This window comes from Melospiza georgiana, chromosome 21, assembly GCF_028018845.1.
Source record: "Melospiza georgiana isolate bMelGeo1 chromosome 21, bMelGeo1.pri, whole genome shotgun sequence".
Classification (NCBI taxonomy): domain Eukaryota; kingdom Metazoa; phylum Chordata; class Aves; order Passeriformes; family Passerellidae; genus Melospiza; species Melospiza georgiana.
Window position 1 is genome coordinate 1349536 of NC_080450.1, and position 19286 is coordinate 1368821.

Genomic DNA, 19286 nt, shown 5'->3' on the forward strand with positions numbered 1-19286 from the left:
GGGTGTTTGTGGGGTTACTGGGGGTGTTTGTGGGGTTACTGGGAGGGTGTGGGGTTACTGGGAGGGTGTTTGTGGGGTTACTGGGGGGGTGTCTGTGGGGTTACTGGGAGGGTGTTTGTGGGGTTATTGGAGGATGGCTGTGGGGTTACTGAGGGGGTGTTCATGGGGTTACTGGGGGGGTGTCTCTGGGGTTCCTGGGGGTGTTTCTGGCAGCAGCCCGGGGATGGATGGATGGATTATGGGGGGCTGTGGGGGCAGTGCTTTGTCCTGGCGCCCCGGGGTGTCCGGCCAGTACTCCCCAGCTCGGGGGGAGCTCCCCGCTGGCACGCAGAGCTGGCAGGAGCTGGGAACAGGAGGAGGGGATGGGGCTGCCCGGGCGCTTCTCCCTTCTCCCTGCTTTCCAAAGTGCTTTTCAAGACTTTTCTTTTTTATTCTCTGCTTTCAAAAGCTGCTGAGAGGCAGCAAAAGGAGCCGGCGGTGGCTGAGGGAGGGCGGGAGCGATCCCCGGGGCTGGCACCCCCGCGGAGGGGGTCTGTCTGCCTCTGTCTGTTTGTCTGTCTGTCCGTCCCAGGCAGTCTTTCAAGTCGAGTGAGTGCCTGCTCTTCCCAGGGCAGCCCGCGGGAGCCCTCCCGGCGGCTCCCACCAGCCGGGTGATGCTAATCCCCGCCGACTGCGCTGTCTCAGCCATCTCCACGCTCCCGTGACACGGCAGGTGAGGCGAGCAGCGCCGCACGGGCTGCCAGCTCCGCGCCAGGACCCGCTGTGTCTCACGGGAGAGGGTCGGGATGCCCTGGGGGCTGGGGCAAGCCCTCCTCCTCTTCCTCGCCTGCCGAAACCCTCGCTGCTGCATGCGGAGGTGGCTCCCTCCTCAAGTGCCTCCTTTGCTTTTCTGCTCGGAGGGCAAGGAAAATAAAATTTTTCAATAAAACGGGCCATGAAAACGGCATTGGAGGAAGCAGCACGGCCCAGGATGGAGACACAGATGTGAGCTGGACAGCCGGGCTGGGGGCAGAGCTGTGCCAATCCCGGCATCTCGCCGCGCCTCGCTGCCCAGCTCCATGGTGGCACCGCTTCCTTCCGACCGAGGGAGGTGTCAGCCCCACCCGAGCCGTCCCGGTGCCCGGCGCTGCCACAACGGCACCGGTGACACGAGAAACCTCCGACCCCGCAGCGCCCGAGACCCCACGAGCGGCGTGGCCAGAGCATCTCAGCACCCGCTCGCCACCCCCTCTCTGCCTCCGCGGAGACGCCTCCGGAATAGCCAAGAAACGCTGCATTAGGCAGGTTCGGGATAATCTGGGCTCTCCCGCCCCTTTTCTCCCACAAAGGTCTGCTCTTAATCCCCTCCAGCGAGCGAGAGAGCGAGCAGCGGCTGCGAGCGCAGCGCTCTCCCTGGCAGTGGGGCTGGGATCAGCTCGGGATTCACCGCCAGGGCCGGGGGGGCCGCGGTGGCCGTGGAATCCATCCCGGGGGATGTGGAGCCCATCCCGGGGGCCGTGGAACCCATCCCGGGGGATGTGGAGCCCATCCCGGGGGCCGTGGAACCCATCCCGGGGGCCGTGGAGCCCATCCCGGGGGATGTGGAATCCATCCCGGGGGATGTGGAGCCCATCCTGGGGACCGTGGAACCCATCCCGGGGGATGTAGAATCCATCCCGGGGGATGTGGAATCCACCCCGGGGTTCGTGGAGCTCGTCCCGGGGGATGTGGAACCAATCCCGGGGGATGTGGAGCCCCGCATCAGCACCCACGCTGGGCTCCTTGGGTGACCACAGACCCGCTGCCATCGTCCCCCACCCACCCACGGACTGGAGGGACCCCAGGGCCCCCGCAAGTGGATAGAGCGGTGGGACTGGCTGGGGCAGTGCGGGGATGTGGGTGCAGCCTCGTGGGTGTCACGGTCACGAGTGGAACGGGGACATCGCCGCTGCCCTGCGGCTGTAGCCGCCTCCTCCTGGCACCTCAGCGCGGTTCTTAATTCCCCGTAATTAATTAGAGTCGGTCACCCAGCAGCGCCTCAGCCCCGCCGCTCTGCCAGGGGTGCGGCCAGCTCCGAGCTCTGCCTCGGGGATCCCACTCGTGACTCCCGGTGGGGAGGGACCGGTGAGCCCCCGGCCCGGCCGGCCCCTCCATGTCCCGGGGGTGCCGAGCCCCCACCCCTGACCCTGACCCCTCTCCGGTCCCGGTCCCCCCTCCCCGGGACGCCCCGGGCGGGGCCCAGGGTTCCGCCCCCCCCGCCCCACTCGTGTTTGAATGGAGAGCGTGGGACCGCCCCGTGACGTGGCGCGGTGCCATTGGTCCGGGTGGGGCGATGATGTCATCGCCGGGAGGGGGGGGCGCTCCGTTCCGGCGCGGCGCGGCCATGGACCGGCGGCGGCGGCGGGGCCCGGGCGAGCAGGTACGGGAGGGAGGGACGGGAACACCCCGGGGGCTCCGCGGGTCGCGGCGGCCCGGCCAGACTCGGGCCCGCTTGGCCAGGTCCGGCCCGGCCCGGCTCGTCCCGGCGCGGCGGGATCCCGGCGCGCTCAGCTCGGCTATTGTCCGGCGGGCGGGCGGGGTCCCCGGCGCTACCGCGCTCCGGTACCGGGCGGAGGGGCGGCCGGGACCCCCGGCCTCGTTCCCCGCCGCGCCGTGGGGCCGGAGCGCGGCGCGGGTGGGTGAAGGGGTTAACAGGATGCGGAGCGCTGTTTGCCCAGCGCGGGGCACCGGCCCGGCTCGGCGCACCCCGCCCCACCGGCCATGGGCGCCCGTTCGCTCCGCCGAGCCCCGCGCGGCGGTGGCGGCGGTGGGACCGGGGCGGTGGCTGCCCGCGGCCCGGGTCGGGAATCGGATCCTCGGCGGCTGGAGCGGCTCCAGCGGCACCCGGGGCTGGGCGCCGGCGGGTGCTGAGTCAGAGCCGCCCGAAATCCCCGTCCCGTTCATCCCCCGGTGTTCGCGGACAGGGGTCCCGGCTGGCCGCAGCCTGCCCTCCGCCCTGCCGCCCGTCCCACGCCGCTGCCAGGGTGCCCGGAGAGAGGCAGTGCCCGGTTCTACCGGCGGTGAGCACGGGGCTGGCTCCCGGAGCCGCTCCGGTGCCCGCAGAACCGTGGATCCGTGGGCAGCGAGCGCTGGACTCGTCCCACGCCGGCCCGGTTTGACCCCGCTCTGGCAGCAGCAGCAGCAGTGTGGAGTATGGATGTTTCCAAGCGCCGAATCTATGGATCAGGGAGGCTGTTCCAAAGGGAGCTGGGATCTATAGAGCAGGGGAGCTGTTCCAAAAGGATCGTTAACGGGCTCTGAGGGGAAACTGAGGCACAGCGTGCCATCTCTGCCGCCAGGACAGGGCTCGTTCCCAGCCCGGGCACGCAGTAAACAAATCTGTGTTGGCCGCAGCTCCCTCGGAAACCGTGGAGCGACTCCAGCTGAGCTTTCGCACCGGAGGCTCAGCGTGCTTGGGGGTGCAGAGCGAGCCTGCCCGAACCCCGATCCCCGATCCCGGCTCCGTGAGGGCCCCGCTCCATCCCCGGCCCCCGCTCCCGCCCCGCCGCTGCCGGCGTTGTGCTGACCGTGCCGCTCGCTGCCTTTGTTCGCTGCGTTTTGTCCCGGGCAGGAAGAGCCGCGCAGGGCCCCCCGAGCCGGCTCCGGGCCCCCGGCAGGTAGGGAGCCTGGGATGGCTGCCTGCGAACTTCCCGTCCAGCCCAGAAAACCGCAGGAATCCGGAGCCCGGCGCGGGTCGGGAGGGCTGTTCAGCCCCGGCATCCTGTGGCAGACCCTGTTGCGCAGAGCCAGAGCCGGGCCAGCGAGGAGATGAGATAACCTTTACCCCTGGAAAAGTCCCCTCCTGGCCCTGCAGAGCCGCGGGCCGGTTCGTGGCCCCGGAGCCGGAGGATTTATGGCCCTGTGCGTGTTCTGGCGTGTCCTGCCAGCGGTTCCTCGCTGAACTCTGGCTACCTCCCGGCTGCTGGCAGTCCCCTCCGGGAGCGCTTCTCTGCTTTTGGCACCGGCGCCGAGTTCCCAGCCTGGTGCTGATCCGTGTGCCGGTGGGAGCCAAGCTTCTCCTCCCTCCCCGGGTGCCACCTCTCCATCCCCGGCTCTGCAGCTCGCTGCCGGGGCCTTTTCCACTTCCAGAGGCCGCTCGGAGCATCCCGGGGTTGCTGCAGCAGCGGTGCCAGGGACAGGACCAGACCTGTCACCGCCAGCACCGCCTGCCCCCGGGCCCTGGGAAGAGTCGCTGCGGAGCCGAAGCGAGGGTGTGACAGCGCTGTGTCCCCTCCTGGGCCGGCGGTGGCGGGCTCTGAGCCGTGCCCTGTCTCCGGCTGCCGCCTGCCCGGCTCCAACATCAAAGGATCAAAGGATCCCCGAGGGGCAGCGCGCCCCAGAGCGGGGCTGAGCGGGCGGGGTGGCCCTGGCCCGTGTGTGGGGTTCTCCCTGGCCCTGGGCACTGCGGGGGACCCGACCGGTCCGGCACGGCCCCTGCCCCATTGCTGGCAGGGCGGGGAGAGCACGCTCTGATCTCGGGGTGCTGCCCGGGGGGCTCTGCTTGGGGAAGCTGGGGAGCTCGTTTGGAGCCGGCTGGGCCGGCCAGGAGGCTTTCCCAGCTTGGCTTTCCCAGCTTGGCTCTCCCAGCTCGGCTCTCCCAGCTCGGCTTTCCCAGGCTGTGAGCGGGAAGAGCTGGGGGCAGGATGCACGGGAATGTGGCTGGACTTGGCGTTTCTCCTGCGTGCTCTCACTCGCTGGCCTCCTTCCCTGAGCCACTTTCACTCTGGTCCCCACGGGTGACTGATGCAGGGCAGGGTGAGATGGAGAGGATGGAGGGGGGGGTCTCGTGGGAAGCCTGCACCATCAGGGCACGTGGGCCTGGCCAGGGCTGTCCCAGTTCTGCGCTGTCCTACAAGCAGACAGTCATTTACAGGGACAATTGTGTCCCTGGGCGCCTCAGGTTGTCAGTCCCCAGAGCCACAGGGCTCACAGGGCAGGTGGGAGGCAGCGCAGGGCTGTCAGCACCAGTTATCCCTCTTGTCCTCGAGCCGTGTGTGCAGGTCCTGTCCCCTCCCCTTGCCCCAAAGCCCTGCTGGGGCTTGGCTGTGCTCTGGGCAGCGCTGCCAGGTGCCTGTGAAGTCTCTCGGGTTACCAGCAGCTTCCCCTGGTAGGTGGCTGGAACGGCAGCGATGCCTCCCTGGCCTGGTTTCCTTTGTGAAGGCACCAGCAGCAGCGGGAATGTCACAGGATCTGCTCTCCCCGAGCGACAGGAGGAGAAAAGGGCTCTGTGTCCAGCTCCCCAGGCCGGGCTGTGTGGGCAGCACTGTCCATCTGTGCTGCCACCGCCTCTCGGGGTGAGCCGGAGCGAGGCATCGAGGGATGGGGGCAGATTTTGGCTGCTGTGGAGGCTGCAGAGTTCAGGGGAGGGGGCCACGCTGTCCCTGTGCAGGCTGTGAGGGTGATGGAGCGCTGCTGGCCCGGCTGGGACCGCTCCAGCCTCCCGGTGGCCCCTTTGCAAAGTATCTCACAAATGCTGAACTTGGCCCCGAAATCTAAATACAAGGGAGGGACAGTCCCCAGATGGCCTAAATCAGCAGCACGGTTGCCTGGCCCAGCTGGGGAGCTCTCAGCCGGGAGTGTTTGTTTTATGGGAAAGCAGAGGCTGCAGGAATGCTGGCCTGGAAGGAGACCTTGGAAGGGGAAAGCGTTTGTGCCATGCACGCGTGTGAGGGAGATCCCGGAGAGGCAGCAGGGATCCCAGAGAGCAGCAGAGATCCCAAAGAGGCAGCAGGGATCCCAGAGAGCAGCAGGGATCCCAGAGAGGCAGCAGGGATCCCAGAGAGGCAGCAGAGATCCCAGAGAGGCAGCAGGGATCCCAGAGAGGCAGCAGGGATCCCAAAGAAGCAGCAGGGATCCCGGAGAGCTGCTCCTCTCTGCTGGGATGGGCTGGGGGGGAAGGAATTCCCCTGGCTCCTGGTTCGAGGTGCAGGGAAGGAGGTGTGGCTGCTGGCTGGCTTCTCCTGCTGCTGGGGGTGAATTGGGGGCTTCCCATGTGCCATTGTGCCCGTGGGGGCTCGGGCTGTGCCTCCCTGGGCTGCTCAGGCAGTGTGGCCGTGTGCCACCAGTGCCGTGCCACGGGGCACTCCTGGCCTGGCCAGGCCCATCCGGGAGCCCGGCACGGGAGGGTTGGGCAAAGGACTTTGCCCCAGCGTGGGGCCAGAGTCCATCCTGCCCTGCCTGTGCTCCTGCTGCTCCTCTGGGGGCCAGCGGGGTGTCACAGCCTGACTCTGGGAACAGGAGGGCATGGAGGTGTCCCCTGGCCCTGCTGGCACCCCTGGGGTGGGTGCTGGTGGCGGTGCCCAGCCGGGCAGGACCGGGCCGTGCTGGGACCATCGATGCCAGCTGTGCCCCGGGGACATGGCCTCGTTCCCCGGTTCCTTCCAAAGCCACACGTCCGTGTCCCTTCCCGTGCGTGTCACGGGGCGCGGTGTCGCCGGCGGTGCCCGCAGGGAGGAAGAGGGCGGCCACGGGCCCTTCCTCCCCGGCTGCTTCCCCCGGACCACCTGGGGCCGCCTGGCGCCGCGGGATGCGGCCACACGCTCGCTGTCCTTGTCCCCTCATTGCCTGCCCGGGCTGGTGGCACCGAGGTGGGCGAGGGAAGGAGGAACGTGCCCGCTTGTGCCCGTTGCCATTGCGGTCGGGCAGAGCCCTCGTCATTTCTGTCACCTCTGAGTCACAGCGGTGACCACGAGACCGCTGGGGAGGGTGGGGATGGTCGCACTCCGAGGGTTTTGGGGGGCTCCAGGGCGGCAGCAAAGCAGTGTCCCCATGTCCCCGTGCTGCCGAGCATGGAGGGGTCCCCATCGTGGTCCCCCCGTCCCCCTGCTCGGCTGGCGGTGCCTCCCGGGGGCTCTACGCCCTCCTCACACACTTCCTGCCGTCTGTTTCCAATTCCTCCTGGCGTCTGCTCCTCCCCGCTTTCTTCCAATTAGGAAAAAAAAAAAAAAAAAATCCCAGGCATCTTCTCAGCGTGCTGCTCGCAGAGCCTGGAGCTGCTGTGCCCTGCTTGAGGGGGCTGGGGCTGCACGGGCAGGGGCAGAGGGTGCCCGTGGTGCCCATTCGTGGGGCACACAGGGTCAGGGGTTATCCTGAGGGATTTCTCCTGTGCCCAGGTCTTTCTCCTGAGGGTCTCTCTGCTCCAGGGTGGGTCTGGGGGTGTGGGGAGCTCAGGGGGGTCTGGGGATGTGGAATGATGCCCTGCATGGCGCCAATTCTTGGGAGAACCAAGCAGCTGATGGGCACAGGATCACATTTTGCAGCTTGGTGGGATGAAATCTGGCGCCCTACCCACATCCTTGAATCCTGACCGTGTCCCTCCCTCCTCTCCCCTAGGAGTGACCCATCGGTGACACCGGTGACATCCCAGCTGCGCAGCCCCATCTGTGAGCAGCATACACGGGACCCAGCGCGGCACAGCCTCCCCTGGGCGCCACCATGCCCATCCTCAAGCAGCTCGTGTCCAACTCGGCGCACTCCAAGCGCCGCTCGCGCGCCGACCTGACGGCCGAGATGATCAGCGCTCCCCTGGGCGATTTCCGCCACACCATGCACGTGGGGCGCGCCGGCGACGCCTTCGGGGACACCTCCTTCCTCACCAGCAAGGCCGGGGAGCCGGCGCCGGAGGCGGGAGAGGAGCCCGGAGCCTCCAAGCCGGGCCTGCTGTCGCGGCGCTTCCGCAGCAGCAAGCGCTCGCAGTCGGTGACGCGCGGCGACCGGCAGGACATGCTGGGCTCGCTGCGCGACTCGGCGCTCTTCGTCAAGAACGCCGTGTCCCTGCCGCAGCTCAACGAGAAGGACGTGGACAGGAGCGCGGGGCAGCTGCCCAAGAGCCTCTCGTCCAGCCCCGTGAAGAAGCTGCCCGAGGAGGGCAGCCCCGAGGAGCAGCAGCGCCCCAACGGAGCGGCCGCGGGGCCGCGGAGCCCCGGGCTGGACGAGCGCGACTTCGGGGACATCACGGACCTGCCCGTGGGGCTGGCCAAGGGCGGCGCGGGCTTGAAGCACGCCGAGTCCATCATGTCCTTCCACATCGACCTGGGGCCCTCCATGCTCGGCGACGTGCTGAGCATCATGGATAAGGATCAGTGGGAGCAGGACGAAGACGCCGAGGTGGAAGAGGAGGAGGAGGAGGAGGAGGAGGAGGAAGGGGAGGCCGCCCCGCCTGGCTCCCCGCTGGCGGCCCCGCCGAGCCAGAGCCCGGCCCGTGGTGCCGGTGGCCGCAGCCCCAGGGACAGCAGCCCGGTGTCCAGCTGCCCCTCGGAGCGCAGCCCTGTGCCCAGGCCGCCGAGCCAGCGGGGAGCGGCCCCGAAACGCCCTGACAAGGAGTTCTCGTTCGCCGATGAGGATGATGATGAGATCCGGGTATAGAGGAGGGCCGAGGCCGAGGTCTGGTTCTCACTGAGCTTGCTTGGACACGGGGCTGGACACGCCAAGAGGTGGCACTGGGGAGGATTTGGCTCCAGCCCGGTTCCCTCATGTGCTGTGGCAGGACAGAGCTCTGCTCCCGGGGCCGGGCTGTTCCTGACAGCCCCAGGCAGCTCCAGCACTCCTGGGAGGGGAAGCAGACTCGATTTCGGTTCTTTCTGTTGGACTTTGGATATTAGCTCCTTTCTCCTGCCCCCCTGCCCGTGTAAAGCGATTTAGGATCCAACAAGACGAGCCTTTGGAGTTTTGGCCCTTTTAGTAATATATATATATTTTCCACCGTACAGTTTTTACTGTTTTCTGATTTGTACTTACCTTTCTCTACTCTCTTTTGGTTTTAACTGAGGGAAGATTTTCCCGTGAGGAAGAACTTGGCTCTGGAGCTCAGAGGTGGCCTGGGACTATGGGCAGCTCCAGCTTCCTGGGATTTTTGGGGACAGAAAAACTTTTTTTCTGCAGACCAAGATTCTCCCAATGCCGTGGCAGGTGCTCGCTCCCATCCCTCGGATGGATGGATGGATGGATGGATGGATGGATGGATGGATGGTTCCATCCCAGATGTTTGACTCTCCAGGGGTCGCAGGGGTGCTCCCAGCCGGCTCCAGGGACGCTGATGGAAGTGAGTGTGGGTCTGTCCCCTGTGGGAGGAGCTCCTGGAAGGCACCGGGATCCCGATGGGGCCGGGCAGTGGCGGGAGCAGGCGGCTGGAACAGGAGCTTTTATACCGTGTATGTACAAATGCAAGGAATAAAAGGAAATGGTAGTGACCGCAGTGGCCTGAGTTCCTCAGGGGTGACACCGAGGGGGGACCTGCTGCCCGAGCAGCTCCAGTGTCCCCGTGCTGCCCCATCCCTGCCCATCCCTGGCCGCAGTGTGGGCACCTGCCGGGCCGAGCTCTCTCTGCCGTGTCCTGAGGAAGCAGCAGAGCCCCCGCTGGCCGGATCTGGCTCGGGGCTGGGACCCTGGGGCCAGGCAGCTCCTGCCAAGGGCTGGCTCTGCCAGGCTGCCCTGTCCTGCCCAGCCCCGCTCCCTGCGGCCGGGGAGGAGGGGACCGTGCTGTGGGGACAGGACCGGACTGGCTGTCCCTGCTCCCACGGGCTGGGGGCCAAGGGGTCCCTCCTGGGGGTTCCCGGCCCTGTGGGGCTGCCCTGGCCCTGGATGATCCTGGCAGAGCGATCAGGAGTCACTGTGATCCCACAGCCAGCTTCCCACAGGGAGAATGGGGCTCTGCCAGTGCTGGGAGTGATTCTCCATTCCACCCCTTGGATGGAGCTGGGCTGAGAGGGGGCGAAGTGCCAGGAATGGCCCCACAGCCTTTCCCTGAGCACCATCCTCCTCGCTGCAGAGAGAGAATGATCTATCCCCCCAAACAGCTTTGGGAGGCGCTGGATGCCCCTGCCCACCCAAATGGTTCTCCCTGGAGCAGCCAGGGGAGCGAGCAAACGCTGTGGGGACACAATGGGGTCCTGTCCTGTCACCCCGGCCAGGGGACATTGGGCCATTGTCCGGGACAGGGAGAACAACAGCAGCTGCAGCTGGAGGCTCTGAGCTCAGCAAGCTGCTCTGCCCTGGTCACTGTGCCAGGGTCCCCTGCCCCATGCCCTGCTCCTGGTCACTGTGCCAGGGTCCCCATCCCATCCCCTGCCCCTGGTCACTGTGCCAGGGTCCCCTGTCCCATCCCCTGCTCCTGGTCACTGTGCCAGGGTCCCCTGTCCCATCCTCTGAGCCAATCACTCTGGTCACTGTGCCAGGGTCCCCTGTCCCATCCCCTGCCCCTGGTCACTGTGCCAGGGTCCCCTGAGCCAATGCCCCTGGTCACTGTGCCAGGGTCCCCCGTTCCATCCTCTGAGCCAATCACTCTGGTCACTGTGCCAGGGTCCCCTGTCCCATCCCCTGGCCCTGGTCACTGTGCCAGGGTCCCCTGAGCCAATGCCCCTGGTCACTGTCACCTGGGGGGTCACTCCTCTTGTCCCTTAGGGATGCTGTGGCACAAAGCGGCGCGGTTCGGTCCCCGGGCTGGGCTGTGCTGTGCTCCCCGGGGCTGTGGGGCGGGCAGCAGCCCTGCGGTGACACTTGACGGGCCGCCTGTCACTGTCACTGTCACTCGGCCGCCCTGATCTTTGTGACGCCTGTCGGCTCCGGGCTGGGCTCGGCCGCGCCGCGGTGCCGCGAGGTGATGGGGCAGAAAGCGCCAGCAGGGCTGCAGAGCGTGAGCACGGCCGGGACACGGGGACAGCGACAGCGGGGACAGCGACAGTGCCGCGTGTGCTGGGCTGGGGCACTGACACCGGCACCGCCAGTGCCCGGCCAGCACCGACAGCCAGGCACCCCCAGCGTCCCCAAAGCCCTGGGTGGGCACAGTGATGTTTGTCACACCCCCGGGATGGGCACAGTGCCATTTGTTACACCCTCCTGTCACAGACACATTTTATGAAAAATCCTTTCCTTAGGATTTTTCCTCCTGAGAGGCTGAGGGGCCTCAGGAACAAAATGTAAACATTGATTATCTGCTGCTGTGGGATGCAACAGGTGCATCTGGGATTGGTCTCATGGGGTTGTTTCTAATTAATGGCCAATCACAGTCAGCTGGCTTGGATTCTCTGTCCGAGCCACAAACCTTTGTTATCATTCTATTCTATTCTATTCTATTCTATTCTATTCTATTCTATTCTATTCTATTCTATTCTATTCTATTCTATTCCATTCCATTCCATTCCATTCCATTCCAAGCCAGCCTTCTGATGAAATCCTTTCTTCTATTCTTTCAGTATAGTTTTAATATAATATATAGCATAAAATAATAAATCAAGCCTTCTGAAACATGGAGTCAGATCTACATCTCTTCCCTCATCCTGGGACCCCTGTGAACACGGTCACACTTCTAGGGTGGCACCAGGGTGTCCCATAGGGTGGGCAGTGGGTGCCCAGCACCCTGCAGCACCCACGGGCAGAGTGTGGCAGTGCTGGTCCAGTGCTCTGATGCCAAGTGACAGAATGGGAGCAGGGCTCCACAGGCCGCGGCAGCCCCAGGGCTGAGCAGGGATGGAGCTCTGGGATAAATCCAGGGATAAATCCTGCTCCAGGTGGGCTCCAGCAAACCCACAGAGCCCTGGTTGTGCCCAGAACGTGCCACTGGAGCCTGGCACCCGTGAGAACCCCATAGATTTCGTGCCAAAGGGTTTTTGCCCTTTGGGCACAGCAGCTCATCCCGTGGAGTTTTGTTCCCCAGAACTGGGGTGTTGTGGTCTGAGCTGCTGCTCCAGTGCCTTCACACAGGTCCTGGCCAGTCCCACCAGTACAAACTGGGCTGGGCCAGGCACAGCTCTGAATTTGAAGGGAATGGTTCCTGGGGTTGAGGTGCACTCGGCTACAGCAGAATTGTCACATAATCTCTAATGACAGCTCAGGACAAGGTGTTGTCCCCTGTCCCAACCAGGGGATCTGGGACTCTGCAGGCTCCAGGAGCTCTCCTGCCCCCACAGATCCCTCTAAAGCTTTCTCACTTCACTGTTAAAGCTGCCTGACCGCAGAGGGGTGAGCACAGGGATTTGAGGGAATTTAAAGGGAATGGTTCTTGGGGTTCAAGTGCACTCAGGGATGGAAGTTCCCTGCCTGTGGATGGAGCAAGGAGGGCTCTGAGGAGCATTCCGCAAGAAACCACTCCATGATTTGTTAGGATGCAAAGGTGTGGCCCCTTCCAGGAGCCCAGGGCTGTGGCTCTGTCGTGCCAGGCACTGGAGAGCGGGGCAGGGGCTGGTGCTGCTGTGCCCAGAGCGCCCCAAACACGCCCAGCACCCACCCCGTGCTGCTGGAACGCTCCATCCCAGCACTCTGGCCGTGTTTGTCTCCATGCAAGGCCTCCAAGTGAGGGGTTAACCCAGCCCCCAGGCAGCCCCAGCCCCTTTCCTGGAGGAGAAGCAGATGTGGGAGTGGGGAGGCTGAGAGGGGAGGGGGCTGAGCTCCCCAGCAGGCAATCAGGGCTGCAAATTGGGATCAGATGTGGGCAACTCCCCCCTGTAAATGCAGCGCTGCAGGGCTGCTGGGGCTGGTTCTGCTCTGCCTGGGGAGGAGGAGGAGGAAGAGGAGGGTTTTGCTGGGGCCTAGGGAGGCTGCAGGGACCTGCAGAGCGTGGTGCTCCCTTTGGAGAGCTGTGTTTTCCCTGGGGAGTGCCCTTTCCTCTTCCCTTTTCTCTTCCCCTTCCCCTGCTGGGCTCTCCCCGCCGCAGGGATGATGCAGGAGCTGGTGGCTGGCGTGGAGAGGATCAGCCTCGACTCGGAGGCTGGTGTGGAGCAGCTCAGAGCTCAGCCCCTGCCCTTCCCGGGGGTGGACAGTAAGTTGGGCACAGGGCTGTGGCGTTTTTGGGGTGTGCTGGGGCTGTGGGAGCTTTTGGGGTTCTCCTCTTGCTGCCTTCCTGCAAAACCTGGCTGGGTTTTGTCCTGGCTCTGGGCATTGCTGGGGACAGGCTGGTAGTGACAGGGATGTCCCAGGTGTGCAGGGACACTGGGGGCAGGCTGGGCTGGGACACTGGGGACAGGCTGGCAGTGACAGAGCTGTCCCAGGTGTGCAGGGACACTGGGGACAGGCTGGCAGTGACAGGGCTGGGCACTGGGGACCTGCTGGCAGTGACAGAGCTGTCCCAGGTGAGCAGGGACACTGGGGACAGGCTGGTAGTGACAGGGATGTCCCAGGTATGCTGGGACAATGGGGACAGGCTGGTAGTGACAGGGATGTCCCAGGTATGCTGGGACAATGGGGACAGGCTGGTAGTGACAGGGATGTCCCAGGTGAGCAGGGACAATGGGGACAGGCTGAGCTGGGCACTGGGGACCCGCTGGCAGTGACAGAGCTGTCCCAGCTGTCCAGGGCCACCCCCGGGCCGGCAGGACCAAGGCCACCGTGTGCAAGCATTGGCTGCGAGGGCTCTGCAAGAGGGGCGAGGGCTGCGATTTCCTGCACGGCTGCGATGCCAGCCGGGTGCCCGAGTGCTATTTCTACTCCAGGTTCGGTAGGTGCGGGGCTGGGCATCCCGGGGAGACCCTTCCCATCCCTGTCCCATCCCTCGGGGCTGGCCTGGAGCGAGCGGCTGATGCCACCTCCTGCCTGCGGGGAGAAGTGCCACTGTCGCACAGCCCGGGTCGCTGTCCCCCCATCCCACCCCATCCCAGCCAAACCGGGCTGTCCCAGGGCACCCCAATCCCTCTGATCCAGCCCATCCTGGCGCGATTCATTCCCTGTGCATTGTCCCGAGTGTTCCGTGCCCTGTCCCCACAGGGGAGTGCAGCAACAAGGACTGTCCCTTCCTGCACGCCGGTGCCACCGCCAGCCCCGGGCGCTGTCCCTGGTACGACCGAGGCTTCTGCTGGCACGGTGAGCTGGGGATGGGCAGGGCAGGGTGGGCAGGGGGTGCCCAGAGGGGATGGGGCAGTGTGACGGTGTTCACAGGGGTCTGAGGATGAGGGAAGAGATGAGGATCTGACTCCATATTTCAGAAGGCTGATTTATTATTTTATGATATATATTACATTAAAACTATACTAAAGGAATAGAAGAAAGGATTTCATCAGACGGCTGGCTAAGAATAGAAAAAGAAAGAATGATAACAAAGGTTTGTGACTCAGACAGAGTCCGAGCCAGATGACTGTGATTGGCCATTAATTAGAATGGCCATGAGAGCAATCACAGTTGCCCCTGTTGCATTCCACAGCAGCAGATAATCAATGTTTGCATTTTGTTCCTGAGGCTTCTCAGGAGGAAACATCCCAAGAAAAGAATTTTCCAGAAAATATCACGGCTATGGGGCAGGGGGTGCCCAATGGGGATGGTGCCCATGACCCGACGGGGTGGATTTGGGGTTGGAGCTGCAGGGAAAGCAGAGCTCTCACAATTTCGTGTCCCTGTGAGTGTCCCCTGTGCCCGGCAGGTCCCCAGTGCAAGTACAAGCACACGAGGAGGGTGATGTGTGCCAACTACCTGGTGGGCTTCTGCCCCGAGGGACCCAAGTGCAAATTCGTGCAGTACGTACTGGGGGGGCTCGGGGTGTGGTTTGGGGGTGTGAAATCCACTCTCTGAGATGGCTGTGGCCCTCGCAGGGCTGGGGACAAGGACACGAAGGGTCTGAATTAACCAAACCCCACACCTGAGCTGTGCTGCTGACAGCAGGGGCAGGGGTGGGTGGGCTGGGGGAGCCTCAGGGGGGTTTGGGGACACCCCAAGCAGTAACTGCCTGTCCTCTGTGTCCCCTCCAGCCTCAAGGCCGGGCTGATGCCGAGCAGCACAGACCCATCCAAGGTGAAGCTGCTGTCCCTGTGCCCACGGGGCTGATGCCCCAGGTGCCCCCCAGCTCCTGTGGGGCAGCAGATGCCAACTGCCCCCCCTGCCCCCTCTCCCCAGGGAGCTGGATGCCCGTGGGGGCTGGTACAGAGGGATCTGGCTGCTGCAGAGGACACGGGAGGTGAGCACGTGCCAGCCAAGGAGCCACCTGCACGTGGCACCCAGCAGCTGTGGGACACCAGGGGCTGCCCCCCGAGCCCCCAGAGCCTGCTGGAGGGAGGCACCTGCTCCAAGGTGAGGGAATTTGGGCAATGGGAGGGCTGGGAGCAGTGGTGTCACCTCAGGGGGAGGATGGGGGGCAGCAGGTGCTGTGGGGATGCTCAGAGGGCTCCCAAGCAGCCTCTTGGACTGGAAATGTGTTTTCCTTGTGGTGTTTGGAGCTGGGGTGGGAACCAGCAGGGGAAGGGATTTGAGTGTGAGAACCCTGGGAACAACAAATGCCCCGAGGTTTGGTGTAGCTGGAACTCTCAGGGTGCTGTTCCATGATCCCATTCCTGTGGAAATGAACACATGGGGATGTGGCAGGGGCTGATCCAGCACAGACCCCTTCCCTGTGCCCCCAGAGAGGATCAGCCAGACCCTGTGCCAGCCAGAGCAGGAGGACTCAGCTGGAAATGCTGCTGGGAAAGTGACTGCAGTGCTCCACGCAGCTCAGGAGAGGAGGAGGAGGATGAGGAGGACACACAGCATGGGTCTGCCCAGCACAGCTCACAGCACAGAAATCACTGCACGCAATGGAAATCAGGGCCTGGCACAGCTGGCTGCTCCCCTGGCACAGCTGGCTGAGGGCAGCAGCAGCGCTGCCAAGGTGTGAAGGGTGCAGCACTGGCTGGGGCCAGGATTTTGGGCACAAGGAGGGTGGGGATGCGCTCATCCCTTGGGAAAGGGGCACAAAGCACCACGTGTGAGATCACAAGCCAAGCAGGAAAGGAAAATCCACACAGATTTTATTGCTGGTGAGAGAGTTTTTGGTGCAGCACCTCTGTCACGGCACTACTGCACTCTGCAGAATAAAGAGCTCAGACTTTTAATTCTTGGCTTTTTTTTTGCTTTTTTTTTTTTTTTTTTTTTGCCCTTCATGCCTGGAACATGAGCAACCCTTTCCCAGACATGTCTGGGGATGGCAGGCTCCAACTAGCACTGCTGACTGTCCTGGTTTGCCCTTTGGCCACAGCAGCTCATCCCGTGGAGTTTTGTTCCCCAGAATTGGGGTGTTGTGGTCTGAGCTGCTGCTCCAGTGCCTTCTCACAGGTCCTGGCCAGTCCCACCAGTACAAACTGGGCTGGGCCAGGCACAGCTCTGAATTTGAAGGGAATGGTTCCTGGGGTTGAAGTGCACTCAGCTACAGCAGAATTGTCACATAATCTCTAATGACAGCTCAGGACAAGGTGTTGTCTCCTGTCCCAAACAGGGGATCTGGGACTCTGCAGGCTCCAGGAGCTCTCCTGCCCCCACAGATCCCTCTAAAGCTTTCTCACTTCACTACTAAAGCTGCCTGACCACGGAGGGGTGAGCACAGGCTGTCCTTGTCACCTCTGTGCCACACCAGCCGACCTGCAAGGCAGCTCCTCCTCAGCTGCAGCCCCAGCCAGGCCCCTGCTGCTGGGAATTCCTGCTGGGATGCTGCTCCTGGCTGCTCTGCTGCCTCCCCAAAGCCGGGGCTGCTCCCTGGCTGCTGCTCCAGCTCCTTCAGTGGTATTTTCTCCAGCGGTGCCGCTCTGCAAGAACAGGGAGGGAAAAAATTCCAGGGTCAGCACAGGGATTTGTCTGGGGGCTCCAGCCCAAGTGCAGCTTCTGTTTTTGTGTTTGGAACCACCCAAACACCACCAAATTCCTTGTAATCTGTCAGGAAATGCAGCTCTTGTTGGAACATCTCCTCCCTCTGCCCCGTGTGGGCTTTTCCAAGTGCTCCTGACAATCCTGGCGCTCTCCAGGGAGAAGCTGTGAGTCAGCAGCTGCTATCAGCACTTTTATTAAGCAAATTCCTCTGCCCACCTAGAGAATCCTGCTCTCTGAGCTCTGGGATTAAATGGGGAGTGTTCAAACAATTTAATTATTTCAATTATTTCAGAGCTTTAATTAACAGGGATGCTAAACAGACTTTCCAAGTGCTGCAAAAGGAAGAATTCCTGAAATAGGAAGCCTTTACTGATCCAGAGCTTTAATTAACAGGAGTGCTAAACAGGCTTTCCAAGCGCTGCAAGAGGAAGAATTCCTGAAACAGGAGGCCTTACTGAAGTGCTGATAGTTCCAGCCATAGCTGAGCAGGCAGTAGCCAGCCAGGAGCATGGAGATTCCAGCAGGTCCCCCCTGCTTCACGTGGATGTACTTGGCACAGTAACTGCCCCAGGCTGTTGGGAGAGAAAGGAGAGGGGTAAATCATGGGCTGCTCTTGGGAATTCACTGCTTCCCTGTGACTTTACACAGCCAAAGTGTTGGGGAGGTTTGTTTGTTTATTCCCAGTGCCAGAGGGCAGGGATTGCTGGGATGATGGATGGGAAGGAATTGTTCCTTGTGAGGGGTGAGGCCCTGGCACAGGTGCCCAGAGGAGCTCTGGCTGCCCCTGGATCCCTGGCAGTGCCCCAGGCCAGGCTGGATGGGGTTTGGAGCCACCTGGGCCAGTGGAAGGCAGGGGAATGGATCATCCTTCTGGTCCCTTCCAGCACTCCGTGATTTGTGCTTTGCAAAGATCCAGGCTGGCTATTTGAACAAAGTAAAGCAGGGAAGCAGGATGGATGTGCCCCAAAAGCCAGGAGTTCTCACCTCTCTGCACTGCTCCCAGCAGCCCCTGGGCAGAGAAGCTGCAGGTGCCGATCCAGGTGTGCAGCTCGCCCAGCCTCACCTCCAGCAGGGGCCTGTCGGCGAGGGGACCTGCAGGGTGACACAGCCTGCTCACAGCCCGAGGGCTCTGCGCTGGCATGGCACGGGATGTGCCTTCTGGGCTGGGAAAAGGAGAGGGAGTCACCCCTCACACAGTTTGGGCTCCCTATCAGCCCAAGACTCCATAAAAACATCACCCATTGGTGCTGCAGGCTGGAGGAGGCCCAGGTAAAGCTCCTTGGATTCTCCTGGATCCTTCCCTGGGCAAGCCCAGCATTCCCTGCCCCACCTTTCCCAACCCCTGCCCTTCCTTTCCCGTTCCCTACCCCTCCTCTCCCATTCCCTCTGCCATTCCAGCACATCCCAGCAGGGAGGTTTTCATTACCTTGCTGCCCCGGTGCCAATCCACCCCTGGCTGTCTCCACCGTGATCCTCACATCCTCGTGGAAACGACTCCCTGGAAACACCCTCAGCCCTCCTGACTCGGGATACAATTCTGGAAACCACTCCAAGCCCCGGGCTGAGCAGGGGGGCTGGGTTTGGTGTGTGAGGGGCAGAGCTGGGCTCAGGCTGGGCTGGGTTTGGGGTGTGAGGCGCAGAACCAGCCCCGGGGCTGTGCCCGGGTTTGGAAGAGGCTGGGTTTGCAATGCCAGCCCCGGGGCTGTGCCCGGGCTCGGAAGGGGCCGGGTTTGCAATGCCAGCCCCGGCGCTGTGCCCGGGCTCGGAAGGGGCCGGGTTTGCAATGCCAGCCCCGGCGCTGTGCTCACGGTGGGCTCGAGCACTGCCTCCCCCCGCAGCCCCAGCTCGTTCCCGGCTGTTCCCCGGCCGTGAGCCCCGATGGGCTCCGCCGGTGCCAGCCGGAGGCTCCGGGGGTGCAGAGCACACACGGGGGGTTCAGATCGCTCCCCAGCTTCCATCTGCACCCGCTCCCCTCCTGCCCGGGGTTTGTCTCTTCCCTTCTTCTGGACGAGGTCACCGGGGCTGTCGCTGCTCTCAGCGGGCTCTCGCGGTGTCTTTGTCGCCTTTAAGCCGCTTTTCCCTGCCTTGGAGCTCCCGCTCCCCGCCGCTCCCTGGCTCGGCGCCTCCTTGCTCCGCGATTTCGGGGCACATTTGCGGGGAGCGGGGCCGGGCTCCGTGCGTTCCCCGCGGCTCCGCGGCTCCTTCTCCCGCACCACCCTGGCTCGGTGCTTCTCGATCACCACCTTCACCCCTTCCCGCAGCCTCTGGGCCACATCCTCCACCTCCTCGGGGTGCAGGTCCAGGCTGCGGGCCACGTCCTGCACCGCGCCGGGGCCGGAACCGGGGGCGGCAGGGCCGGTACCGGGGGCCGGGTGAGGACGCGGCGCTGGGCTCGGCTCCGGGGCGCTGCCGCTGGCGGCGGAGGGCTGAGGGTTCGATGCCGGCGCCGCTCCCGGTGCGCTGGCGGGGCTCGGGCGGGCACCTCGGGCACTGCTCGGGACGGGCCGCGCGGCGCTGCCGGGGCCCGGCCCGGGGCTCGCTGCCGGTGCTGCCGGCGCTGCCTTGCAGTGCGGGAGGTGCGCGCGGAGCCGCTTGAAGGGCCGCCCGCAGTGCGGGCACAGCTCCGTCCCCGCCGCCATCACCGGTACCGGAACCGCCCCGCTGACGTCACAAAGCCCGCCCGCGCGGCGGCGCTGTGACGTCACAATATCCCGGCCCCCCGCCCCGGCGCACGCCGT

The 19286-nt window shown here is 64.0% G+C and overlaps 3 protein-coding genes across 3 annotated transcripts; 2 read left to right on the forward strand and 1 right to left on the reverse strand.

Annotated features, from left to right (window-relative positions):
* The first annotated feature begins 2330 nt into the window (after positions 1-2330).
* CDC42EP4 (CDC42 effector protein 4) lies at positions 2331-9207 on the forward strand. Its single transcript, XM_058038862.1, has 2 exons — positions 2331-2398; positions 7351-9207. Exon 2 carries the CDS (start codon positions 7453-7455, stop codon positions 8380-8382), a length of 930 nt encoding a protein of 309 aa, XP_057894845.1. The 5' UTR covers positions 2331-2398; positions 7351-7452; the 3' UTR covers positions 8383-9207.
* A 3459-nt stretch (positions 9208-12666) lies between these two features.
* CPSF4L (cleavage and polyadenylation specific factor 4 like) lies at positions 12667-16268 on the forward strand. The gene is made up of 7 exons (XM_058039086.1): positions 12667-12769; positions 13295-13444; positions 13711-13806; positions 14360-14453; positions 14685-14727; positions 14830-15003; positions 16227-16268. Exons 1-7 carry the CDS (start codon positions 12667-12669, stop codon positions 16266-16268), a joined length of 702 nt encoding a protein of 233 aa, XP_057895069.1.
* On the reverse strand, positions 15847-19187 carry C21H17orf80 (chromosome 21 C17orf80 homolog). The gene is made up of 4 exons (XM_058039087.1): positions 17975-19187; positions 17533-17640; positions 17004-17120; positions 15847-16487 (listed from the first exon to the last, which is right to left on the reverse strand). Exons 1-4 carry the CDS (start codon positions 19185-19187, stop codon positions 16459-16461), a joined length of 1467 nt encoding a protein of 488 aa, XP_057895070.1. The 3' UTR covers positions 15847-16458.
* Between the last annotated feature and the right edge of the window lie 99 nt (positions 19188-19286).